We start from the raw sequence: 27710 nt of genomic DNA, 5'->3' as shown, positions 1-27710 counted from the left end.
CAGTGGTTTCCAGTGTTGGCACATTCCTGAGTACAAGGTTGGCTTTTAGATCATTTTTTCCTTTTTCCCGAATGTAAAGTGGCTGATTGTTCGGGCTAAACGTCCACCTCTCTGAGACCTCCTTTGATTTACTGTTTTTGTTATGAGCAACAATAGGTGACTGCTTTATAGGCAGGAACCTTACTCTTTCTGGAAAGCCCTGGGTTTCCATTTAGATGAAAACCACCTCCCCTTATGGGTAAGGATATTTGATCGTTTCCAACGCCTTCCTCTCCTTCACATTTCCAAGTGGGGTCTACAGCTGTTTTTCTGCGACTCGGAAGCCTAGACAAGGTCACGTGGAGGCGGCAGCAGGCTGGGAACGAGGGCGGCCAGTCGGGGCTCCCACAGGTTCGAGTCCAGCCGGGCATCTACTGGGTAAAGGCGTTACCCAGTCAGGCAGGCCCAGGGCACTGCAGGGCCGAGGGGGCGGAACAGCTTCGTGTCCCGGAGACCCACAGGGTGCGCCTCCGGCCGGGAGCACCCCACAACGCTCGCGGACCTCTACTTGGGGTCGGGGCCGCCCTAACAGTAGCCTAAAAACAGGCTCTCGAGACAAAGCGACCGCAGCACCAGCCGTTACCTCAGTTTGTCACTAACAGGCTCGCAAGCGCACGCGCACTTGCCCCGGCTACTTCCGGCTTCCCTCAGGCGGCACCCCACAGTCGTTCTTCCGCGGTGTCTTCAGCCAAGCACCGCCTCCGGACCCCGCCCCTTGGGTCCCGCCTCCTCCCCTCCTTCCGCACCCCCCACCCCCCGGCCCCTTGCCTTCTGACCCCATTCAACGCCCCCACTCCCACCCTCCCCCCGTTCCATTTAATTGTTGGATTGTCAGCGCCGCACTCCCGCCGGCGGCCGGCAGGGGGCGGAGTTCGAGCTTGGATTTTTCCGTCGGGCGTCCCCCGGGAGGCGGGAGGCCCGTGGGGGAGGGGAGGGCGGGGCTCGAGGACGCGATTCGGTCGACTGCGGCGCTACTTTTGGTCCCTGCTCGGCGGGGAGGTCGTGGCTGCCGCATCAGAGCTGACGTGGGGACGACGTGGGGCCGCCGCCGGCGCCGGCGCCGGGTTGCTGGGCGGCGGCGCCGCTCCTGAGCGGCGGTCGGGCTCGCCGTCTCCACCTCCTCCCGTCCGTAATCAGTGACGAGGTCCGCTACGTAAATCCCTTCGCGGCGGGTAAGTGGCGCTTCGGCCCCGGACCCAGAGACCTAGGAGCCGGCGACGCGGCGCAGGAGGCGGAGGCAGGAGGCGGAGGCAGGAGGCGGAGCGGAGCCTGGTGTCAGCGGGTCGGGGGCGCCGGGCCCCCGTCGGGGAGCGGGGAGCGGGGGCAGAGCGGCCTCCCGGCCTGGCGTCCTCCCCGCTCCGAGCCCGCTGCGCCGGCCCCTGGGCCTCCGGACGTCGCGGCGGACGCCCGCCGCCCCGCTCGGCCCGCGACCTGCTTCGGTTTAGTCGCGTAGCTCTGCTCAGCCTGGACCGGGCTCGGCTGCTCTCTGAGTCCTTGATTCCTTTTGAACTCGGCAAAAGTTGGAAAAGTCTTTCTGACGAATGTGGCTCCCCCTCTTGTAAAATAAAAAAGAAAACAAGATGTAAGGACGCGGGTTTTTTCCCACCACAACCGACAATTGGGAGCACCTTTGTCCCAATTTTAGGTCTTTAGTTTAACTGACGTTCACCGATTCCTTCTCGGAAACGAGTCCGAGGGAGATTGCTGTTGAGTCATTTCAGTCCCCCAGACATGATAGATCTGATGAGATAATGCGAGGACTTTATAAGGTGGCGAAGAAGGAACAGATCCGCGACCGCTCATACAGGCTGCAGTTTCTCTGAGTCTTTACTTTTGATTTTTGCCTTTTAAGGACCTCCAGCAGGCTTCCCAGAACCTGCTGAATAAATGGGTAACGTTATTTGACTTAGTTCTTTAACCTGCTGCCTGTTCCACGTTGTACCAGGTTCCTACGTTTGAAATCAGAGTTTTCTCCATCGTGCTCGGTGAAACAGCTGTCAGTTTGCGATCAAGTTTTTAGAAATTTTGACTTAACAAGATCAACCTGAAAAGTCAGACTAAACCTGAAAGGGTCTCCTTTAACAGTGTAGGTTATTTACACATGACTTTAATAAAATTTCTTTTCTGCTTCATCTGCCAAGTGGGTAGGAATGCAGCCACCTTCCCTTGAAAGAAATACAAATGTAGATGTGTAGTGGTAGAGATACCGTATGAAAGTTGTATTAGATTACTTTAATAATTCATGTTTTCTGCTTTTTTTCCTTCGGTACCACATCTTCTACTCTTGATCCTGTTTTGGGGTAACAAGTTGCTTTTCTTTGATAAATCATAGTAATCTCTGAATCTTTGTGAACTAAAAGTAACTCCCCCTGCCACCACCCAACCAAAGTAAGGTAACTCGCAAGCTGTGTTTTGGCTAATACATGCTAAGTATTAAAAACTGATATTTAAGGAACAACTTTAAAGAAGATATTTAAGTGGCTTTGGTCCTGGGTGAGTAAAGCATGTCATATTACCAATGGATAATGACAGACACTTTTGGTATATCCAAATACATCAATGTAAGCAAATGCTTTCCCAGTGACTTGCTGGTCAACATGGAATCATTTTGGTGAGTGTGAAGTTGTGATTACTGATTTTTTTTGTGTGTGTGTACGTATTTTTACAAGAGTATGTGAATAAATTTTTATTGGCTGTTTAAACACAGAGGAGCTCTTTAGTCTTTGTTTTCCCGTTTCTCTGAAGGTTAATGAACATTGCTTCTACTGAGGTACTTACACACTTCAGATTTCATCAGCTACTCTAGTTTCCTACCGAGGAAGTCATGCATGATCAAAGTTTGAAATCTTCTTTAGAATTATGGCCATTTCATCAAAAGTAAGGAAGAGTTTCAGATTAACATACACAAGGATCCTGACTGAATCTTTATTGGTATAGACATGTATTTCTGGTCCTGATTCTTTCCCTGGCTTGATATTCTTTATAAGTATTACACCAGAAAATTGTGCCAAGTTTATTGTTGAGCAGTCTTTTCCAAAGCTCTCAAGTGTCATGGTCCATTTAGATACTTTTAAAAATAAAACTAAACAATGCAAACACTTAGCAGCCGAACAGCATTTATATTTTGATGTACAATCAACATTGGTTAAGGAAATAAACCTGAAATTGTCTTTGAATTCTGTGAAGTATTTCTACTTTATTGAACTGATGGATTCCAAATATAAAAGTTAAATTTGAAAAGAGCTATCATCTTACATTGAATGTAATTTCAAATTATTAATACAGATGTATAGGTTATAAAAATAGAGATTTCAGGAAAGTTTCTCATCTGTTATTCATGGGTAGAAATAAACCTCTTAAACTAGTTTGTTAATTTCCTTTTAAAGAATGTGTAAGGTGTTTAAAATACTTTTTACCATGGGACCTGCCCAATAAAGAGTGTACTGTTTTTTGTTTTTTTTTTTTTTTAATAATAAATTTTATTTTTATATTCCCCATACAATTGCAGCCCCCCCCCCATTCTGACCCCTTTCACTCATGGAGTTCCTTTTTCTGACATTCTTAAGCTATCCAACAGAGGAATGAAGAGGGAAAACCTAATGCTAACTTGAGTGGGAATTTTTGTTCTGCTACTACTCGTGAAAACACCTAAGTCTTGTTCTAATCCTGTTATAGCAAAGTCAAAAAATTAAAATACTTGTTTTGGCACATTTCTTGACTGGCATTCCCAAGAGTGTTAGAGGAAATTACTGGCAACAATTTTGAGGAAAAGCATAGGCTTAGGAAGCTATTTTGGAGTTTTACTTCGACTTTAAATAACTATCTCATGATTGAAGAAGAATGACTGCTTCTAAGCAAACCTTATTGGCAATTCTTGTGTGAGGCTCATTTGAAGCCTCTGGTTCTCTCAAAATGGGAAGCATCTTCACATATATTTTCTGATGAATGATATGACCAGAACAGTTAAATACCAAAATAAAATCTTGTGAAATTTTAACAGTAAGGCTTATATGATTCTAATACTTTACTTTGGGAATTTCAAAAAATAAACTTTTTTCAAAGTTATCTTAGTTAAGCTGTGTTTTTAACACAGCCAACTTAGAACATCATAATTCGGAATGTCAGATGGCATACAGATTTGTTCATAGCAAGCAGGCTTAATTTTTTCCAGTGATGGTAGAAAATGGTGGGTTGTTTTTTTTTTTTTTTTTTTTTTTTTTATGATGAAAGCTTCAGCTCTAGAATTGGGGCAACTGTGTCATATATAACCATGTTACAGTATTTGAATGTTTGGAGTGCTTTTGCTCATCTTAAAATTGATAGAGGAGTTAAATTTAACTTATTCAGGTATTTTTCTGTACTTAATAAGATACTAATTTTTTCCAAATACACTAAAGGTAAGTATAACCATGGAAATTAATTTCTTAAATTAGCTAATTCGAGTGTCTTATCTCTTTCCCAGATTTACTAGTTACTTTATAGTTATAGGTTTAATATAACTACATAAATTTTAATAGTCAATGCAGTAGTACTTAATGTGCAAATGTTTTGAAATGTATTCAGTATACAATAATGTAGCATGCTGTCTATTGAAAAGAACCCTACAATGGCCCTAGTCAGGCACCCCTCAGAAGACTTAAAATTTTATCTTCATGAAGAGGTATTAAGGGTGTGCTTGGAGGGGTGAAATAAGCCATGAGTATTTGAATGTCATTTTCCATTTCCTTCTTAGCTTGATTCTGCTGTTCATTGACTGAAGTAACCGAAAGCAGGCACCATGTGGGAAATGAATTGAAAAAGAAAAAGCACCTCAAATAGTTAATCCTTTGGTGGTTTTAGCAAAGAGTTAAGATTTCTTGAAGCAGGTCTCTGAAGGAATTAAAGAAGAATACCTTCAATCTATATTAGAAAGTCATCTGATTTTATCTATGATTCATATAAAAAAATTAAAGATATTTACAATTGTTTCAAATAATTATTTACAAGTACTGTTTTTTGCTACTTCTATTTTTACACAGAAGTGTAAAGATTGTTATTTGAAAGTTATTTTAACCTTGCTTCACTTTAAGAGTGGTATGATTTCCTGTTATGACTTACCTCTTATTTTTCCTGTACTCACCGCCTTCTCCCAAAATGCATAATAACCATATGTCATCTTTGTCAGCTTCAGGTATGTGGCACTTTGTAATAACTGCTCTCTTCTGCCTAGGCCTGCTTTCTCCCAATTTTTTAATCCATTTGGTTGAGAAGGACCATCTTTAGAATATTCTAATCCAAAGCAACACTTTTTAAAAATACTTATTTACTGCCTTTATGGGCTTTCCAAAGCATTCAACTTGGTTTTCATAAGAATAGCTCTCTTTTTCAATGATTTTATCTGACATACTGTTTGACAATTACAAGATTGCAACAGTAAGTATGACAGGCATGTTTCAGTTTGGTGATAAATGTGAGTAACTCTTGGTAAGCATACACTCCAGCTGGTAGAAATAGAAGATCTTGGACACTCCAGAGAACACTTGGGTGGGCATTATGTAAATTGTAAGCTTTACAGAAGGAATGGAGAATATTGGTAAATACAGAGAGTTGTTGGTGAGGTGGAAATTGGTTAAGCAAGTTTTATATTAAAGTTGCCCAAGAAGTTTGATTCTTAGATATATCTAATGTTTCAGAAAGTTAAGATATTAAAATTAACAACAGCAGAATAGGTATTCAAAATTTTGTGAGTGTAAATATAATGCTATCTTTAATGAATGTATTTAAAAATATCTGTGGAAAATTATATTTTAAGGAATACTTGATAATAATCAAATTAAATAAAACTTGTGCCAGAAGGTGAATAGAGCAATATACAGGTGAGGAGTAAGGTGTAACTAAATATTGTTTTTGTAATCAAATTTAATGTATTATAGAAAGTTTTTACCATTATGATAAACAGCTTTCTTTGATATGCAGCACAAAAATTTTGAGTTAATCTGTTTCAACAAAAGCCATATTTGCTTCCAGTCTAAAATATGCCTTTCTACTCTGAAAGATAAAATTTTCTTTGACTTTAAAAGACAAGATATTAAAATTATTTATACTGTTATAGTACATGGGGCATTTTATCAATATCCTTTGAAATTTTAGTCATAAGGAGATCAGCTTCAAAGTTATGCTCATGAAACATATGATGAATTCGAGGAGTATGCTTTAGGCTAAATGGAATACTTATGTGCTGTATTAAGCCCATAATGAAAACAGACAGGGACGCTTGAACTCTTACCCATTTAGGAATTTATATATGTGTGGGTGGGGGATGGAGAGTCAACCCTTGTCTGTTCATTAAGAGAATGTTCTAAGGCGTTAAAACAAGAGTTGAGATGAGCATGAAGAGCAGTTAGGTTTTTCAAAGTATGCATAGTAAATACTTGTAAAGTGGGAGGCCTCCTGCTTTATAAATCCATGCGAGATGAATTTTTTTAGCAGTGAAAAAATTTATATTTAATATTAGCCAACTGGACTAAATATAGATGATCCGTTTTGTTGGCAACATGCAAAGCATCATAGTCAGGAGTCAGTTAAACCTGTGCCTTCTCTCCATTATGTCTGGTCAGGATGTTGACATTGGCCATGTCATTGTCATAGAGCTGCTTCTTGTCTGTTGGTCCTTAGTCTACAGTGAACACAATTGTGTTGTCTTCTGTCTTCTTCATGGCCAGCATGATGGTTGGGGGAACTTGATGATGGTGTTAGTGGTCAAACTTTCTTCTGAGTGCACTCTTCTGAAGATACTAGATCGCCTTCAGAGCTGCAGGGTCTTGGGCCAGGTGTGAGTGATATACAGATTTTTTTTTTAAATGACTGTGGACACCTTTCAACACTACTTCCTTGCCCTTTAAAACTTTTGCATTGGCTTTGACTTTGGAAGGGACTTCCTTCTTTCAGCATCATCTTTGTGAAAGGCATTTTACACAAGGTAATTTTGACCTGGGAACTTGTTTTAACTGAAAGGAATGTCGTATCTTAAAATCTGAAAGCTTTTACAATAAATTTTATTAGTACTTTAAATTATAATGCTCAGAATTTTGGCTATTTACTCTTAAGAGAGGGCACAATTGGAGATTTTAAATGAGGAAATAGTATGCTTGGATTTGCATTTTGAATAGAGTGTTATGGACTGTGGAGTGGATTAAAAGGAATTGAGGTGAGGTTTGAGTGAGATGAAGTAATTATAGAGAGACTACTTTAACAAATGTTCAGTTTCAGAACTAAAGCAGTAGCAGTGAGGATGAAGAGAATGGAGCAGTTAAGAGAGATTTAGGAGATAAAATTATTGAGGCTGACTAAGGTAGTGATAAGCACGGTTAGACATACTACATTTTTGCATTTCCTCCTTACGACAAGATTGGTGTCATCTCTGTTTGACAGATAGGAGAGGATGCTTGAAGAAATCAAATAATTGTGTGAGATCACATAGCTAATAAGTGATAGAACTCCTGTTAACACCCATACCAAACTCTAATGCCAGTTTTTTATACCACACCACTACCGTACTATTGACACCAGACCACATTGCCTCCTGAGGAAGTGGGGACTAGAGGAAGTGGGGAATAAAGGGAGAGGAGGAGTCCCAGATGGAGTAGCTGAATCTTCGTGATGTCAGTCACTGAGATAAGCATGTACCAGGGGGAAAGATGCAGAGTGAGGGAGTTGAGGTTAGTTTTGGGCTTGAGGTAAACAAACCATAAGAAACACCTAATAGGCAGATAACATACAGGTAGAGCCCAGGAGAATGCTGAGGAGATGAGATTTGAGACTCACCAAGTGAGGGTGACATAGCCTTGGGAGACTATGTGGAGTGGATTTTTGTAACTTGGCACCTAGGGAATAGCCTTTAAAGAGTGGACCCCCAAAAAACCTGAGAACAAAGGACTGGATAATTTGGAAGAAAACCATGAGAGTGGTATCATAAAGAGTTGAAGGAGGATAAATTTGGCCAGTAGGAAATGCTGTAGGGATGTTAAGGAACATAGGGACTAAAGGGTATCCTTTTACATTTGGCAAGCAGTCAGTCATTGATGACTTCTTAAAAAGTAGTTGGAATGAAGTAATTTTCTGATAAGCATGACTCAGGGCCAAGTTTTCTGATGGTCATTCTTCTGGTATGAGGCTAGTGATTCTTGTTTTACATTCTGTGGCTCTGTGGCAGGAAGTTGGTACTTCAATGCTGGTTGCCACTGGAAAGAGGAAATAGATGGCTATCCTGGAACTGCACTGACTATCTTTTTCTACTTAAAAACTCTCAACCACAACAATGTATTGCTCGAAAATAAAACAAAAATTTTTTCTCAGAGAAATATAGAAAACAGTAGTTAACAAATCTCTTATGTGCTGCCATGATCATCATCATTATTCAAATAATTTTATCATTATTCTTTGTTTAAACATCTGGCTCTCATTATATTGCAAGCTCTTCCAGAGCTTTCATCACCTATTTCTCTGGTTCCTGGCATAAGGGCCTGCTATATCATTGGTGCAAGTCACTGTTCAGTGAATATATGGTCTTTGCCCTCTTGCTATACAATTTTTAAGAACTATAATATGCCTCCATATAAAATGTCAACATAACATAACATAGAATACAGTTTAATCTTAGGAATGGCACCATTCCTTGATTTTTGTTCATGTTATAAGTAGCCTTGTTCAAATGCCTTACCACTTCCTTTTGTCCCTAGGCTGGGATGGGACCAAAGTGGTGGCAGGAATTACCATTTTCTTAGTACCTTGAGGGAGGTGCAGCGAACCTGCCTACTGACTCAGTTCCAAAACTGCTGGGATGGTGTGACACCATTTTAGAGGGGACCACTTGGGAGGCAACCCTGAAAGCTGTATGTGTGCAGCAAAGCCCCACCGTTGCTGGCATAGATGCCAGAAAGCTCTTTGTGATGCACATGTTTTTGTCCTTTCCAACTCTAAATGAATTAAGCATACCTAGACATCTTTTTGTCTTTTTCTTTGCCAATTTTACTTCATTCAGCATGTCAAGTGTCTATTTTTAAAAGATATTAGTAAAAAAAAAAAAAAGGGAATCAATTGCTAGAGTATCAAAAAGATGCTTGTTTTTTTTTTTTTGTTTGTTTGTTTTTAAAGATTTATTTATTTATTTATACAAGTACTGGGTACAGTCAGAAGCGCGGGAGGGTGAGAGAATTCACCAGAGCCAGAGCAGGGAGCAGAACAGGCAGAAGGACCGAAGTACACTGCTTAGGGGAGGAGTGGGTGGCAGGAGAGGTCTGCCGCGCCATGAGGGACCCTCGCCCAGCGGCCAAGGATCGAACCGGTGCTGCAGAGGCTGTGGGCAGCTTCGCAGCCCAGCGCTCAACCGCTGCACCACCAGGGAGGCCCTTGCTAGAGTATCTAAAACAACTTTTTAAATGTATTGAAGGGTGTCTGAGGAAATTTTAAATTAAACTTGGTGTTTTGTTTGGAGCCAAAATTCTTTGACAAATTCAATTTTAAATTTAAGTTAAATGAAAACTGGTTGACAAATTTGTTGCGGTAGAATAAGATTTAAGAGAAAAAAATTCAGTTTATTAGGTGATTATTATTAGTTAGAAATGAAACTGATACCTATAAGCTGTATATTATAGTATCTTTTAAATGACTTATTCAGCATGGCTCTCCAATAGAAAATAGTCTGAGAAATTGGATATCAGTTAAGTTTTTTGAATTTTTTCCATTTTATAGAAATAAAATATTATGATCTTCAAATTCAATGTTATACTTTCACCACAGGATAAATAAAGAAGAAAACAGGAAAGGAGGAGAACATTGATTACAAATGTCTTAATAATGAACAAATGTGGCAGGAAAAAATATATTAAGACAAATCTAAGGTAGGTGGTTATGTTTTTCTGTTCTTTTGAAAATTCTACTTAGAAAGCTCAAAGTTAAAATGGATAAATTAATGTATCTGTACATGTACATGTATATAGGAATAAAATACGTGTATATTGTAATTACGCTGATGTGTGTAATATATATAACGTGTGCACATATTATTCAGCCTTTCTATTAAAGGGTTTATCTTCTAACATGCACTGTGCTAGACAACAGGCAGTAAGTGTACATTTCCATTCAGCTTTTGCTAAATGCTAGCCTTTTTGGTAGAAAGTAGTTCGTGTACAAGGATGTGGGGAGAGATTTTGTTTTCTTCCTTGTCTTTGGGCTACATTTGCACCTACCTTTGTAAAATAGAAGAAAGTCTCTACTAATGTTTTACAGAAATCCAAATTGAGTTTTTCAGTTTTTCCTTTTGGTTACTTCCAGAAACAGTCTGTGGTTTATTACTTCATTCTAGCTTTAAGAAGAACATTTCTGTGGCATTTTTTTGTAAAATGATTTAAAGGTAGAGCATCGAGGCAACTTTAATAATTTTCCCTCTTCCAGTTAGAGTCTATTTTTTTAAGGCTTATTTATTTATGCATACAAGAATTGGGGTACAGGCCAGAGGTGTGTGGGGTGTGTGTGAAGATTCACCAGAGACAGAGCAGGGAACAGAACAGGCCGACTGACTGAAATACACTGCTGAGGAGAGCAGCGGGCGAGACAGAAGAAGCCTGCTGCACCATGTGGGGAACTCCCTGGCCAGCAGAGGCTGCGGATAGCTTCATAGTGCTGTCCTTAACCCCTTGAGCCACCAGGGGTGCCAGTTGGAGTCTGTTTTTAAGGGAGGTTAAAAAATTATAAATATAGTTGCTCTGCAGCATAATTTATGTATTCATATTGAATATAAATAAGATTTTAGATGTTTATCAGTTTACCGAACACTTTAATTAGAAACTGCCTTTGTTTTATTTTCATTTAGAAAATAAAATATTTTGGGTTTATACTTCCTTTCATTTCTTTGTTCCTATGTTATCTTTAAAAATACTCCGGCCAGGGAATAAACCCACATGGTGCAGCAGACCTCTCCTGTCTCGCCCGCTGCTGCCCTTAGCAATGTATTTCAGTAAATCCGGCTGTTCTGTTCCCCACTCTGTCTCTTGTGAATCCTCTTATCCCCCACACCTCTGGCCTACACTCCAGTTCTTCTATGCAAAAATAAATAAATAAATATAAAAAAAAAAAAATAGTGTCTTTGAGCCAAGCCTTGAAAAACTAAGAATTTGTCTGTTGGACAAAGGAATGGGGAAGGTTAAAACTGGGGGGCATAGGATTTATCGTTGAAAAAATGGCTTGTAAAGAGGCCAGAATACAGTGTATGAGAAAGAATGGACACTAACTCTGAAAGTGAAACAGGGTCATATTGTGAAAGGGATTGAATGACAATTTTTTGGCAATTGATATATGGACTTTGGAAGAAGACTTTAGTTCAAAACCTGGCTATGACCACTCAATAACTTTGTGGTGAGATTAGATTCTTAACTCTCTATGTTTCCTTTTCCTTGTCTCTAAAAGAAGAATTAATTATATTGACCTTGTAAAGTTGAATACTAGGTATTCACCACTTGGTGAGCATTTGAAAGTGGTAGTTTACAGTTATGACTATTATAAGAAATTTGGGTTTTATCCTACAGTCAACAGGAGCTACTGAAGAACTTTTAATCAGACAAGTATTTTATTTTATTTTAAAGATTTATTTATTTATTTATACAAGCGCTGGGTACAGTCAGAAGCGCAGGAGGTTGAGAGAATTCACCAGAGCCAGAGGGGAGAGCAGAGCAGGCAGACTGACGAAGTACACTGCTGAGGGGAGCAGCGGGCACAGCAGGAGAGGTCTGCGCGCCATGTTGGACCCTCGCCCAGAGGCCAGGGATTGAACTGGTGCTGCAGAGGCTGACAGCAGCTTTGGAACCCAGTGCTCAACCACTGCGCCACCGGGGAGGCCCCAGACAAGTACTTTAAATAGAAGTAGTTGGTTTAGAAAGATAACTGTTGGCTTTGGTTGGAGTAGGGAGATTGAGCAGTAGCATTTAGGGTTAGAAAAGGGGATGCTAAATTGTTCTTTAGAAGGTGGAGTCATTGTACCTGGTGATGACACTGTAGGGAACCAAAGGGATGAAACCCCAGTTTGTGATCTGAGAAATTGGCTGTATGGTAGGTTCCCATCTCCTGAGATAAGAAATTCAGAGAAAGGAGCATGTTTGTGGAGGAAGAAAAGGTTAGTGGTGGACCCACTGAGTTTGAGGTACCTGTAAGACATCTATTTGGAGATGTTAAATAGGCATTCAGATAGATTATTTTGGAAATCAGGAGAGACCTCTGGTCTAGAGATGTAGATTTGAAAGTCATAGTTTAAAGCTGGTATTTGAAACAAAAGAAATGGATGATATTACATGGGGTAGGGAGGGGATTTGAGAGTAAGATCTGAAGGCAAAATAGAGTCCTAAAGACAGACATGCAGTGTTGGATGTTAACATTGAATCAGAAAAGGAATTGAGAAAGGAGATTGTGGAAGAATTGTCAGAGAATCAGGTGAGAGTGCAAAATGCAGTTAATTATGACATCAATGTAAGAGCTCAAGAAAGAATGTCAACAGTTTGAATGCCTCTGAGGAATCAAATAAGGAATCCACACTCACCATTTTCCAAGGTCTCCTGCTCCCCACTCTTAAATTACTCTGTCTTCTGGCTCTTTCTTCAGGGGCATTATACCATCAGCTACCACCACCCCCCCATTTTAAATGAACATTAATTTAGTAAGTGGATGTTTACTTTTTCTAGAGATTTTAGTGAGGTAGAAGCCAGTTTGTGGTTTAGAATAGATGGCAGGTAAAGACATGGAGATCATGTTGGCAAATTTTATTTTATTTTTTTAAAGATTTATTTATTTTTATACAAGAGCTGGGGTATAGGCGGGAGGCATGGGAGGATGAGAGGATTCACCAGAGACAGAGTGGGGAACAGAACAGGCAGATCTACTGAACTACACTGCTGAGGGGAGCAGTGGGCATGACAGGAGAGGTCTGCTGCGCCATGTGGGAATCCCCCTGGCCGGCCGGGAATTGAACCCACGCTGCAGAGGCTGCAGACAACTTCACAGTGCTGTGCTCAAACCCCTGCGCCAACAGGGAGGCCCATGTTGGCAAATTTTATAAGTAGTTTAGCAATGGCAAGGAGAAGAGAGGCTCAAGAGAATACCTAGAGAGGGACTTCTGTTCCAGTGGATTTGTGTGTGTGTGTGTGTGTTTGAAATTGGCGAGACTTGAATATGTTTAAATCTCACTAGGGAAATGATAAGATTAAGATTCTGTCCTTTAATAGGGGGATACAATTAAGCAGAGGGAGGATAATTGGTGGTATAATGCCTCTGAAGAGTGATCCAGAAGACAGAGTAATTTAAGAGTGGGGAGCAAGAGACCTTGGAAAATGGTGAGTGTGGATGTAAGTAGGTTTGTTTGATGGCAAGAAGTTGAGAGAGTTGTCTTTTGGAACAGAAAAAAAAAGGTCTTATGTTAAGTAGAGGTTGTAGGTGGGTTGTGGGTTTGAGTAGAGGGTGAACATTTGAATCAGCCCTGGAGGGGCATGTGCTCACGAGGGAAACAGCAAGACCCCTGTCCATCTGAGATCGAAAACTTGTGAATTCAATAGGCTTAATGAAATTGTTTTATAATTTTACTCTCTATTGTTTATCAGCCTTGATTTAGGCATAAAGGGGACAGAATTGGTTTTATCTAAGATTGGTATTTAGTAAATAGGTAACAAAAGGAAAGGGGACAAGAGAACTTAGGGTATTTGTAAATAATAGTTAAGATGAGAAACCATAGATTCTATGCAGAATAGGATGAGATATGAAGAAAGCGGGGAGGGTGATGGAAGAGGAAAAAGTGTCCTGAAGAGCTCATTGTGGTAGAATATCACATGTGCTGTGAGTAATGGAGAGAGAGTGTAAGTTGGAAGCATAGACTCTTTTGTAGTAGGATGTTATTTCAGAAGTGGAACAGTTGGGGCACAGACAAGCTGCTTCAGTTTATGGTCAGCTACTTGAGTAGATGGTTGAAGTGGAACATCAGGATAAGGGATGTGTCCTTCCATTGGAATGTTGAATACAGAATGGTGGAGAGAAAGGTTTTTAAATCCTTCAAAATGCCAAAGTCTTTAGTTTACATCCTGGGTATTAGTAGAAGGTGATGATTATCATGTGGGTGGGCACAAGGTAGTACACCTAATTATCTTGAAGCTCAATGGAATATGGGTTTTTTATGAAGGAGAAGAGGAGAAGCAGCAGATAGTAGTAGTGAGGATGCTACGTCAAGACTTTTACCTTGATTAGGTATGAGAAGACAGCAGCTCCTTCCTGAGAGTGCTGCAGGGAGTCTTTGAGAGTTCCAGACAGTACATTGCAAAGGTTTGAAAGGAGAATGGGAGTGAGCAATTGACTGGGAGCTTGGGGGAGAAACAAAGTATTAACTATGAGAGTGAAGATGAAATACAGAAGAAACTCATATCTTTGTCAGTGGGGATCTAGAAATGTGAGGTGTTAGTGGATGTGATATTCATGTGAATGAATGAACATCGCATTTTAGTCATGGCTTGTTGGGAAGTCCATTCTGTGGTGTGTGATCTCCATAGTGGAGCAACAACTCAACTGTTTTGTCCATTGTTGGGGTGGGAGGTTATAATGGATGATACCACGTGTGATGAGGATGAATGGGGGTCACCACTGACCTTCCATTTCTTCCTTCACTAGGAAACTCAGAACCTTGTGACATCCTAATTTGACTATAACTTAGCATTTTGATGGTTTTTTCTTTCTTTATAGCTGGTCTGTTACTGATTCACATACATATACATGATTCTAACTTTGGAGCTTTGAATGAATGAATGGTGATACTCTTGACTGAAGAAGAATTGTAAGGGAAGGGACAGGCATTTCTGAAAACAATAGGTTGAGATGCTTAAAAGGAGAGAGGGATGCACAAAGATTTGGGAGCCATCTGCATGTATGATTGAAGAAACCATAGTAGGTTGCAAAAAGGCAAAAGGTGAAGACAAATTCTGGGAAACATGCAGGACAAAAAGAAGAACAATTAAGGTGACTGCATTTGATAATATGTATAAAAGCACTTTAACGTGTAAATATTTTGAAATGCTTGAGGTGTTAGTGGATGTGATACTCGCATGTAAGTATGAACATCACAGTTTAGTCATGGCCTGAGGGGAGGTCCATTCTGTGGTGTGTGATCTCCATAGTGGCAGAACCTTAAAAGAGGTATTAATAAAAGTGTGAGAGATAATATGAGACATTTCTCAAGTTACTACAAAACGTTATTGCTTGGAAATGTTTGGTAGAAAAAGGGTGTCTGAGGGTTAGGTACTTTTGGAAGTGCTGCACCCTTTTCACACTGGCATCTTCAAACTTTTGAGAAATTCTGCAATATAGAAATTTTTTATCTGGATATTTAAGACTTTTTAACTAAACATTCCCCCTACCCTCTTTCCCAGATATATACCTCTTTATGTTCTGTAGAACTAATGTTCTGAAGTGTTCTCTTTGGGGACTGTAAGCAAAAGTGGAGCCATAGGAATTGATAGTTTATGCATGATGAGAACCTGTAGGATACCTAGAATTGGAAAGGCCATACAGGGAATGTTAAAAGTAGACATAAAGAAATTGGGAAGTACTGAGAGAAAGACATTTTCATAGTAAACTGTAGATTTTTCTTTTCTATGATTGCTCTAAATTATCTCAAAAAGATCTGAAAATGGAAGGTTTAGATTCAGGTAATAGCTGTTGAAATGCCAAAGAAGGTATTCAGTGAAAGATAGTAGATGAAGGATCTATAGGACTTAGTAACTAAATCTGGAATAAAAAAGTTACGGACATTTTAATTCAAAGTCCTAAGTGGTTTGTATACTTTGTGGATCTATACTTAGACTACTAAGATGAAAAAGAAAAAACACATATTACTGACAATTGAAATATGTGTATCAGCAGAGAGTGTTTTCTATAAATTTTTAAAATTTGATTTGGGTTTAATTTATTTTGTTCTATATTTTCTCCTAGTAAGGTAAAATTTATTACAGTATGTTTTGTTCTGTAGAGAAGATTCCATAGAGAAACTATTAACTTAAATTCATAAGCAAAAATTTATAAAAGTTTTTTTAAGGGAAATATCCTCTTTATAACTCCAGAAAATACCAGGGGGGCTCGGATGTGAGCAGCCCATAGGGTGGGTTTCTGCACAGGTCGTCATCATCTGGCATTCGGGGCCGGCAAGGCCAGCCCAGGCAGGAAAGGATTCAAAATGCAGGCGTAGGGGCTAGCAGCCCCCAGAAGCCATCCCTGCAGGGCACACAGGCAATTCCTCCATATAAGCTGCCCCACACTGGCTACCTCAGGGGCCCTCCACGCAGGAGCCGTCCAGTTAGGGGCAAAGCTTGCCCAGATCCTGGATCCCAGCCTCTGAAGAGCCAGGCTGTGGGTGGTGGCAGGTGTGCCTTGTGCTCTGGGCCTGGCAGGGATGGTGGCTTACCCTCAGCAGCCTGTTATGGTGGGGTCCAGGCCTGAGCGCTTGGAGATGCGCAGCTTGGCCACCTCCTCAGCACAGGTGGGATGGATGCCCACTGTCTGCATTACCTGTGCATAGGAGGCCCCACACTTGATCCCCAGAGCAAATCCTTGAGTAACTTCTCCTGCACTGGGGCCAAGGAAGTGCAGGCCCAGCACCAGCTGTGGAGGCTCTCGAAAACACACCATCTTTATATAGCACTGGGATGCATCCCTTTCAGCCACTGTGAACTCCAGTGGTTTATAATATGCGTGGTAAACCTCCACATGCTCCTCTCCATGGCAAGCTACAGCCTCCTCCTCTGACAGCCCCACACAGCCATATTCCAAAGGGGTAAAGACAGTTGTGGGGACATTGTCATAATCCATCAGGTCTGCGGAGGTCTAAAGTTTTTCCTGGAAAAATTAGTCTTCTCTTTAAATAACTGGGAGCTACGGGGGAAGTGATCAGCTGTGAGTGATTCAATTTGAGATACTTGTTTATTAAAAACTACTTAGTGCCAACAAAGCAAGACATATTTTTCTGATACAACCCATTCAATTTAGTCAACAGAAATTCTTTCATACTGCATCATATGAAGCAGGTATATTAGACCTTGAAAGTCATATAATATTTATATTTTCATGTAAAGTATTATTCATACTAGAAGACTTAAAATAATTTTCAAAGAGGCTTTATTATAAGGTTAAGAAATTAAACTAATTCCCATAAAATTTTTGCAGTTCTCCCTTATTAATGTTCGTATCTTGTGAGCAGAGAAGTTACCTTTAATTTGGAAATTTAGGACTTCAACTCTGAACCTATTTCTTCAAAATGCAAAATAGTACAATTGGATAATGAAAATTACAATCAGAAAGTTAGGTTAAAAACAGAAATATTTCAGATAGGGCCTTAATACTTCTTCCTTTTTGTTGTCTTTTCAGACAAATGACCATGGAAACAATTGAATCTCAGCAGGATGGAAGTATAACAGATTCTGTGGCAGAGAGCGAATCTGCCCATATGCAGACTGAGACTGGTCATAATTCATTCCCTACTTTAGCTCAGGTAAATTCACTGTAGGCAATAGGCAGGCCCTGATGAACGTTAAGATATATGGAAATGAATATTGTGTGCCGAGTCTTTCTTCTTGCCATTGATCATAGGAGTTTCCCTGGTTATCAGCTATTCTCACTGAACTGATTTGAAAGAGAAAATACATCTTTGAATTATTTCCATTATGCAAAGGGAAAAAACAAAAACTTCTCTACAATATGTAATTCTCAAATTACTGTTTAAGGAGATTGGTAATTCCGCATTGGTATGGTTTTATAGTCTTAGTTTTGCTCAGTATATGTTTGGTTTGATCTTTCCTATTTTTTTAAGTAGGTGTTAAACTTTGAATTAGTTTCATTTAGAAACCAATATTACCAATATGAATACCTGTTTTTCTGTTCCTGTAATTTATTACTCAGATATGTATAAAAGTATACAGTGAAAACTAATACATTTGTTAATGAATTCATCAAATATTTATTGAGTACCTACTCTAGACATTATTCTAGATACATGGACATATGTAGTTGCTAAGCCTAAGTATCTCATGGTTTAATGTAATTTTTGAATGATAATTGCAGTTGCATAAGAGCTGCTGTAAAATGTTATGTTCAAGTAACTAGGGCATATAGTGGAGGGACCATTCAGACTAGGAGTGCTTTCCAGAAGATTCTTCATTTGAGTTAGACATAAAGATTGAAAAGGAGTTTGCTAGGTAGATGAAAATAGGGAAGCACACACCACAGTAGAGTGTATGCAGAGGCACAAAGCCAGAGTAGGGGGTGTTCAGGGGACTCCAGTTGTTGAGTCTTTGTTGGAGGCTACTGTTTGGATGGGAAGTTGAACTGATAAAAGTAAACAGGTAGTTATATACATTTGAGAGTTTAAAGTATCCTGTGGTCCTAATATTTTTTAAATAAATTTTCCAGTGTTCACACTGTTTAGAACTTGAGTAACTGTGTGAAGGTTGGATTGGAAGTCATTGATCTGGTAGTGGGGACACCATTAGGGTGCATCATGGTAGTATGGAGTAAGGACAGACTAAGATTTTGTGCTTTTTTTTTAATGTATACATATTTCATTGATAATTTGTAATGTTTGGGTATACCAGAAGCAATTCAAATGATGGTTGAATTGAACAATTTTTTTAACCTCCTCTTAAAATATCCACAGATCCATCTCATTCAGTGGCATTATTCCGTGTCATGGGTTTGACTTTAGACCTCTCCCCAGAGTTGGCTGACTATGCTTTGATGTCTGTGGGTTGTCCAGTAGAGGAAGTCTACTTCATTCAGAGAGCTTCCTGGGGCCAGTACTAATATCAGCAGGTCCACCGCGAGGTTGACTCCACCCCCACACTCATCCACAGAGCTTACTTGGGCCCATGCTTATGTCAGCATTGGGCTTCAGCTCATTCTAAGAGGTTTCTTTCAGCTGGATTAAGCCTCCTACTCCAGGGCAACTCAAAGTTTTTGGTTTCCAGCATTAATTTTCTTCCTCTCTACCAGAGCAAACAGTGTAAGTTCCACACCAGGCCTTAGCATCTGAGTGTAGCACACTCCAATTAAACTATAGTTGTTGACTTTGCAGAAATGAAAGCAGTAGGAGCCAATTGATAATTAATTACAATGCCAAAACAAATGCAGTTAGTACCTGATGTCCAAACAAGTTTTAAGGAAGTGTAAAATATTTTCTGATAAATTGATCCCCCAAATTTTGTCCCATCATTTACATTAGCATGTACCTAGAAGTCACCAGTCCTGTAAAGTTGTTCCTTCAGCTTTGATTGCCACTATCAAAGGTCATCTGGCCATCCCAGCAAGCCAGTTTTCATGATTAAAGATAGCTGAATCATGCCTTGGAATCCAGCAAAATCAAAGTCAACATCATAGCTTACCTTTTTAAAGATGATTTGATTTGACCACTTTTCTTTCCTGTGTTTGGTGAAAAGGAGGTGTTAAGTGTCAGTTTTAAACTATGACAAACCTGGTCTTCAATTAAAATTTGTTCCTAAAGTAGTATCAGCGTGCCTTTTTCCTGTGAAAGTTAGACCATACTCATACCATTTGTATTTGGTCTCCATTGCCCCAGTAACTTTAGTATTTGTATTAAATGAAACTCTGCATGACTTTATTTTCACTTCCACTTTCCCCAACCCAAAACCATCTTTCTTAGTTGCCCCAGGAAAAATTATGTGGCCCTTTTGCTTTAAAAAAAAAACAACAGACAAAAAAACACAACAGCAGTAACAACAAAAAACCCTTTTACTTATTAAAAAAAAGCTTTGTGCTAATTGTGGAAAATTAACAATACATGTAATCTTAATTTCTAGAAATGTAATCAGTTTTAGCATTTTGGTATGTATTTAATCTTTTTATCTGTGAGAATAGAATAGAATAGAATAGAATAGAATAGAATAGAATAGAATAGAATAGAATAGAATAGATCAGAATAGACAGTACAGAAGAATTGTACACATACATTTTTTTCCATGAATTTGGGATATTCTAGAGTTTTTATAACTATGATTCTGGTCTATAATTATGCGCTTCTTTATGAATTTGTAGTTGAAAACAAATCTTTATTCTGCTTCTACTTTCCTCCCTTTAGATACTGGATTACTGACTTCCACACAGGTCTTCCACCTAGCCTTTTACACCTGTAAGTCAAAACAATAGATCCCCATTGTCCAAGGTGAGAATTTGCAGTTTGAGAACCATCAGCCTAGGTAACCCCTAACTCTATAGCCTCAGTCAGAAGTTGCTAAAGAGGTCAAGTAATAGGAAATGTAAAAATAACTTTGGCTTTCTGAGGTTTTGTGATTGAGTAGGAATTCAGTGAACAGAAACTAAGTTTTTCTGTTTTCATTTTCTTTAAACTAGACAGTAAATTCCCAGATGTTTTTTAGACTTTAGAATAAACAACAATTTATAGCACTTTCCTTTTTATATAATCAAATTATTCAATCATATGCAAACAAAAGGTGACACCCAAAAATTCATTCTGTTTGATCCTTTAAGTCTGATGCAATTTGATAGCAGTGTTGACCATTGAACAACAGCGAAGTTGGGACACCGACTTCCTGCATAGTTGAAGGTTCACATACAGCTTTTAACTACCCCAAAGCTTAACTAAAATTTCTTTTGTGATAAGGGATTTCATACAGATACAATAGTAGAATAATGCTCCCACATTATTACTACTACAGTTTTGTAGCACTTGCCTCATCTATTTCTTCTTTTTGTTGAAGTATTTTATGTAGTTCTGTAGACCTCAGACATCATGACATTTCACTTCTACTTACTTTTGAGCATGCAACTATTAAAAAATACTTTAGACAATTTTTTTATATAACTAAAAGTCATGATCATACCTAATAAAATCAGTCATTATACGTTGACAATAATATGCTTCCACATTCACATATACCCATTTATCTCACAAATGTGTGATCTACTCTGAAAGCAACAGTGGTGACATAATAAATTTTTCTTGTCCCAAGCCTCTTGGGAACTGGTAATGCTGCCATGAAAATCTGTGTGGGCTAAGGAATCTACTGGAAAGGAGGATGTGCTTTAACTTTCTGGAGCTACATTCCTTATAGTTACTGATGCTACCTGTAAGCCTGAGTGTGACACCTCCAATGAAAGCTAAAGAACTTTTCTTTATAATCTACCAGTTTTCCAAGTTTCAACAAAGATGAAAGGAGCAGAATCTCAGGAGTTTCAGAGCTATAGCTTTCGGAGGGCCCATGTATTATTTGAATGAAAGATACTCTGCAGAGCAAATAGAGCCACTAGGGAATGTTGGTCAGGAATTATATTCTGCTAGCCTCCTTTCTTATCTTTATGAAAAGAAACATCTCAGAATTAAGCAGCAACTTGCAATGAGGGATTGAAATAATAATTTAATAAAGTATACATTACCTATTTCTATCTGGTGGAAAATTGGAATGGTACTTCCATTGTTTTGTCCAGCTGTGCCTAAAATCCATTTTCTTCTAAATCAGACTAGGAAGGATGTAGATAGTCATCAGAAAATAAAGCAAAACAATTCAAGCAACATTTGCTATTGACAAAACATTAGCAATAGCATATTTGTAAATTAAAGATGGTCTGCACTGTTAGGTTGGTGTGATGTATTTCAACTTTTTCAGATCTAGATTAAGCCCAGTGTTTAACTGAATCTTGTTTTAAAGTAACTCTTACTGAAGGTGGAAAACTTCCCTCTTAAGATTTTGACATGAAAGTTTCCATTTTACTGTTGACTTTACTTCTATTGATTCTTACTTTATGGATTCCTTCCCTTGTCCTTTGTCATTGCCCTAGTTTATTTTATAGAACATAATGTTTGCCCTCATTTAGAATTATTTGTAAAAATGAAAAAAAGTTGGAAGAAAAACTAAAAGAGTGAATTTATTCCAGTAAATGATAAATCTATATTAAATATTCTTTAGTCAAGCAATATACTGCTCTGAAATGTAACTCATCCTGAAGGTAATTTCAGATTCTAAGGCGATTAAGTAAAAGTAGTTTGTGAACTTACTACTAGTGACCATTTTCTTCAATTTGAATAAGAATTTGCTATACTTATGTACTGATTTTGATAATTTTATGTATAATATTTAATATATTTCTTTAAAGGTTAGATTTTGGCTTTAGAATGCACTCTTTTCATTCCAGTATAGAAAGCTTTGAATAAAATTTGACATCTCAAGGTAACTTTGGCAGGTTTAAAGAAATCAAAGTCAAATTTAAGAAAAAGCTTTGTTTTTATAATTTTTATATAGAAAAAATATATAATTTTTATATAGAAAAAAAGAATTTGTTTTAGGGTCTGAGAGATTAAGATTTTGGTTGTTCGTAATGATTTTCTATGAGATTTGAGTCCTTTTTATTTGTTGTTCAAGTTCTTAGTTTTAGTAATGGGCAGTTTTTTATTAGCAATAATGAGAAAATAAATGAGTATATGCACAGTTATTTTTGCACCATTCTTTATGACTTTTTTTTTAGTGAAAGAATTGGCTGTGTGGGGACAAAATGGGGAGAGGTTGTCTAAGGGGTATAGAGTTTTAGATTAGCTTAGCAAGATGAAGATGTTCTGGAGATCTCTTTCACAAAAATTGAATATACTTACTATTGTATACTTAAAAATGGTTAGATGGTAAGTTTTATGGTATGTCTTTTACCTCAAGAAAATTGCAAAAACATTAGACATTGAAATTTTTTTTAACATCCTTATTTATTTTTTTATAATACAGGATTTCTCCCTGCAGGTATGGACACCATAGTTTTCCCAACACCAGAGCACCTGAGTATTCCACCATATTCCATTGTGCTCTCCTCTCCTCAGCACCTCTCCTCCCCCCTGTTTTCTACTCTCCTCATTTCCTTTCCCCTCCACTCCTAAATAGATGTTGAAATTTTTAAAAATGGAAACAGTTTCTTACATCTTTTATTTGAATGAGATCCAGAGATTATTGGCCTCTTTTTTTTTTTTAAATTGAGGTAGCATTACAGCACTATATAAGTTTCAGGTTTATAATTTCATGCCTTTGCAACTGTATGTATCACACCATGCCCACCATCAAATGTCCAGTCCTAATCCACCACCAGGGAAATCAGTCCCTCTCCCCATTGATAAACACCATTCTTTGGTTGGATTTTAAGGGTTTGTTTTAGTTTCAGTTTTGTTTATTTCCCTTTTATTCCTTTATAGTCCATGGATGAGTAAAATTAGCTGGGATTTGTCTTTTTCCTTCTAGTTTATTTCACTTAGCAAAATCTCCTCAAGGTTCATCCATGTTGTCACAAATGGCAAGATTTAGTGTTTTTGTTTTGTTTTTTTCTCTGAGTAGTATTACATTGTGTGTAATACCACATCTTCTTATCATTTCGTCCATTTGGGCATTTGGGTTGTTTACATGTCTTAGCTATTGTGAATAGTGCTATAGTCAACATCGAGTTACATGTTTATTTTTGAATTAATGTTTTCAGTCTTTGAGTAAATACCAAGAAGTGAGATTTCTGAATCATATGGTAGTTCTACTTTTAATTTTTAAAGGAACCTCCATAATGTTTTCCATAGAGGATGTGCCAATTTACATTTCCATTAATAGTACACAAGAATTTCTTTTTCTCTACATCCTCTCCAGTGCTCTTTATTTGTTAATTTTGATAATAGCCATTTTACCTGGTGTGAGGTGAAATCTCATTGTGGTTTTGATTTACATTGATGAATAATACAGAACATCTTTTGTTGTCTGTTGGCCATCTGTATCTTCTTTGGTGACATGCCTATTTATTTCAACTGTCTTTTTTTTTCAATTGAATTGTATGTTGTTTTTTTGTTGAGTTGTATGAGTTGCTTATATATTTAGGATCTTGACTCCTTGTCTGATGTGTGGTTTGCAAATCTCTCCCCTCATTCAGTAGGCTGCCTTTTCATTTAACATTGATTTTTTGTGGGTTTTTTCCCAAAACCATACTATTTTCAGTATTGTAGCTTTGTGATATAGTTTGAATTCAGAGGACATGATACTTTCATTACTTTTCTTTTTCCCAGGATTTCAAGGTCTCTTGTGATTCCATAAATTTTTAGAATTTTTTTCTGTTCTATTTCTGTGAAGTATGCCTTTGCGATCTTGTAGGGATTGCAGTGAATCTATATATTACTTAGGGTAAAATGGCTATTTTGAGAATATTAACTCTTTTAGTCCATGAACACATAAAGTATTTCTGTTTCTTTTATCTGTGTCTTATAATTTTCAGTTTAAAGCTTTTTCTTTCACTTCTTTTGTTAGATTTATTCCCAGGTATTTTTTTCTTTTTGATGTGATTGCAAATGGTATTGTTTTCACAGTCTCTTTTCCTGCTATTCATTGTTTGTGTATAGAAATGCAACATTTTTTTAATTTTGATTGTGTAAATTGGAACTTTACTGTGTTTATTATTTCAGCAGTTTTTTGGTGGCATTTGTAGGGTCTTATATATATATATATATATATATATATATATATATATTATAATGTCATGTAATCTACCTATTGTGACAAGTTTTACATTTTCCTTTTCAATGTGGATACCTTTTTTTCCCCTTGCCTAATCCTTTCCAATACTGTATTAAATGATAGTGAAAGAGAGGGCACCCTTATTTTGTTCAGTGGTTTCATTTACTGAGAATGATGTTAGCTGTAGGTTTGTCATATATGTATTTTGTCTCATTTTAATTTTTGTTACTACAACCTTTGTAAATCCCAAACTATTAAAGGAATTACATTTGGAAAACACAGACACTTTGGGAAGTTTTCACTTCAATGAATAATGGTAATGACAGCATCTTAATATGCTCTCCAAAAATGTGAATTTTCTGAGCCCTGTCAGAGATAAAATTCTAGTGGTTCTCCAAAAAGATTTGGAGAGAAAAGCCTGATTGTGGTATTGAATGTATTGAGTAGAGACAATATCAAATGAAGGTAATACAAACTGAAATAGTTCAGGAAAAGCATTTGCCTTTAAACAAGTGTGCTCTGTACTATATAGAACTCTATTCTGAAAGATAATAAATACCTTTAAAAATTATGGGTATATATTTTATATCAGACATATTAATATACCATGATAGGTATTGTTAGTGTAAGCAGCTCTCCCAGAGTCTTAAGAACTTTTACCTACTCAAGGCTTATATCCTTGGTATTAGGAAAAAGCACCCACAATTATTCAGATATGCCCAGTGTGGATTAAATTTAGTTTGTTTACTAAAAATTAGTGGTATGACATATTCTTTAACTTTGAAGACAAAATTATTTTCTTAAATTTTATACAGTCTAAAGTATTGAGATGATCTTTATTTCTTTATTGAAAGAATGAAAATATTAATTTTGTAAGTTAAATGAGATGGCTTTTGTGTCAAGCACAGTGCTTAACACATAGTTAATTTGTAATAAATTTGTTTTTATCATTATAGTATTCTGTTTTAAATGGTTAAAATGGTAGCAATTAGGCTTGAAGATGAAGTGATTTATGTTGGTTTAAAAATGTGTTATCAATACATTAGGAGTCCATACTAAAGTAACAAATTTTCTTATTCCTGGTATAATTTATAGTTGCTTTAAAAGCAAAGTTCTGATACAATGCTGTGAACTTATTAAAAATGGTATGCTTGGGCCTCCCCGGTGGTGCAGTGGGTTGAGCGCTGCCCTGTGAAGCTGCCCGCAGGCCCTGCAGCGCGGGTTCGATTCCTGGCCCGCCAGGGAGAAACCCACATGGTGCAGCAGACCTCTCCTGTCTCGCCCACTGCTCCTCTCAGCAGTGTCTTTGGTCCGTCTGCCTGTTTTGCTCCCCGCTCTGTCTCTGGTGAATTCTCTCACTCTCCCATGCTTCTTTTTTTTTTTTTAAACTTTTTTTTTTTCAGAGGCATGTTTTTATTTATTTGTTTGTTTTTGTTTATACATGCACTGGGTACAGTCAGAGCACGGGAGGGTGAGAGAATTCACCAGAGCCAGAGCAGGGAGCAGAGCAGGTAGACAGACCAAAGACACTGCTGAGGGGAGCAGCGGGCGGCAGGAGAGGTCTGCACGCCATGTGGGACCCTCCTCTGGTGGCCGGGGAGCAGCCGGGGATCGAACCGGTGTCGCAGAGGCCGCGGGCAGCTTCGCAACCCAGCGCTCTACCGCTGCGCCACCGGGGAGGCCCTCTCCCATGCTTCTTGACTGTACCCCAGTTCTTGTATAAATAAATAAATCTTAAAAATAAATAAATAAAATGGTATGCTTTATGTTCCTAAATTTTTGGTACTTTGGATTTCTTTTAAAACTTGAAAAATTTCTTCATATCATTTGGTTCTGAAAATCTAAAATATAACTTATTACTTTGCTTTTAATGTATGGTAAGGCCAAATTTCATTGTAATGTTTTTTTCTGGAACAAAATTTGTAGATTTTCCTATTTATGAATGAACTCTGACCTTTGGGCTGAAACTAAAAAAAAACTTAAGCATTCAATTTGATTAGGCCTTGTTTATCACTAATTCAGATTTTGACTTCTACTTATATGTAAATCCTTGTTCTTTCTTCTTTACCCACCTCAACTGTGATATTTAAAAAAATATTTTGATCTTCCCAGTAGATATAAATTATTAAAGCTCTACATTCTTGAACAGAATATAACAAAAGAAAGCATTTATTGACTACTTAACTCAGTCTATATCAAGAATTGTTCGTAAGTACATCATGCACATTGGCTTAGTCCTCACAACTCTTTAGAAAGGTACAGTTTTCATTCTCATTAGTAATTGAAGAAAATAAGTCAAAGAGAGGCAGAATCACTTGTTCTAGGTCACACAGTAAAGGTTAGAATCTAGGCAGTCTGGTTTTATATTTCATTAAGCACCCAACCCTTTACTACCTGTAGTACATAGGTATCCAGTGTGGAACCAGACAATTTCAGAGAGTGAAATTGGTAGAAAAGCCATAGTTGTAAAATAGTAATAAATATATGCTGCCTAAATTTACTGTATAAAACTACATATATGGACATATATATATATATATATGTGATACTATGTAGTAATTGTATATACTGGTACTCTTTCATTGTTCAATGGCAGATCAGATCATTTCATATTTAGATCCCAGTTCAGCTTCTGACCTTGAGTGTGTGAAGAAAATGCAAATTTAGGGCCTCCCTGGTGGTGCAGCTGGTTGAGAGCAGCTCTGTGAAGCTGTCCGCAGCCTCTGCAGCGCAGGTTTGTTTCCTGGGTTCCATTCCCGGCCGGCCAGGGAGCTACTCACATGGCGCAGACCTCTTCTGCCACGCCTGCTGCTCCCCTCAGCAGTGTATTTTGGTCCATCTGCCTGTTCTGTTCCCTAATCTGTCTCTGGTGAATCCTCTCACCCGCCTGCATCTTTGGCCTGTACCCCAGCTCCTGTATGCATAAATAAATAAATCTTAAAAAAATAATAATTTCTAGCATCAATAGCCATTTTGTGTGTAGAGCTGTAATTCTGAGGCTAAGCGTACAAGAACATCTAGGACTTCAGAATTAATTCTGATAAGATAATGAAGAGACCAGCATCATTGCTTTTGGTAAAATTAATCTATTTAGTACTTTCCTGGCAAGAAGTCTGTTGGTTATTTTATTTT

General features: G+C 38.1%; 1 protein-coding gene and 1 pseudogene across 10 annotated transcripts in view; one reads left to right on the top strand and one right to left on the bottom strand.

Annotated features, from left to right (window-relative positions):
- The first annotated feature begins 1100 nt into the window (after positions 1-1100).
- CREM (cAMP responsive element modulator) overlaps positions 1101-27710 on the top strand; it is a 70742-nt gene continuing 44132 nt past the window's right edge. For 6 of the 10 annotated variants that reach the window (XM_037510449.2, XM_037510448.2, XM_037510443.2 and 3 more), the window contains exons 1-3: positions 1101-1211; positions 9817-9917; positions 17458-17581. In XM_037510449.2, the coding sequence (XP_037366346.1) occupies positions 9874-9917; positions 17458-17581 (168 nt within the window). In that variant the 5' untranslated portion in view covers positions 1101-1211; positions 9817-9873. Of the gene's footprint in view, positions 1212-9816; positions 9918-12562; positions 12722-13286; positions 13395-14784; positions 15058-17457; positions 17582-27710 lie in introns of those variants that run through there. The other 4 variants (XM_054694999.1, XM_054695000.1, XM_037510444.2 and 1 more) reach the window with 4 other exon arrangements.
- LOC119245105 (voltage-dependent anion-selective channel protein 2-like) lies at positions 19009-20657 on the bottom strand (annotated as a pseudogene).

The sequence above is a fragment of the Talpa occidentalis genome, unplaced genomic scaffold (genome assembly GCF_014898055.3).
Source record: "Talpa occidentalis isolate TD23 unplaced genomic scaffold, MPIMG_talOcc4v2.1 talOcc4.14, whole genome shotgun sequence".
Taxonomy (NCBI): domain Eukaryota; kingdom Metazoa; phylum Chordata; class Mammalia; order Eulipotyphla; family Talpidae; genus Talpa; species Talpa occidentalis.
Note: the sequence above shows the minus strand (reverse complement) of the source record. Positions and strands in the feature narration are given on the sequence as shown.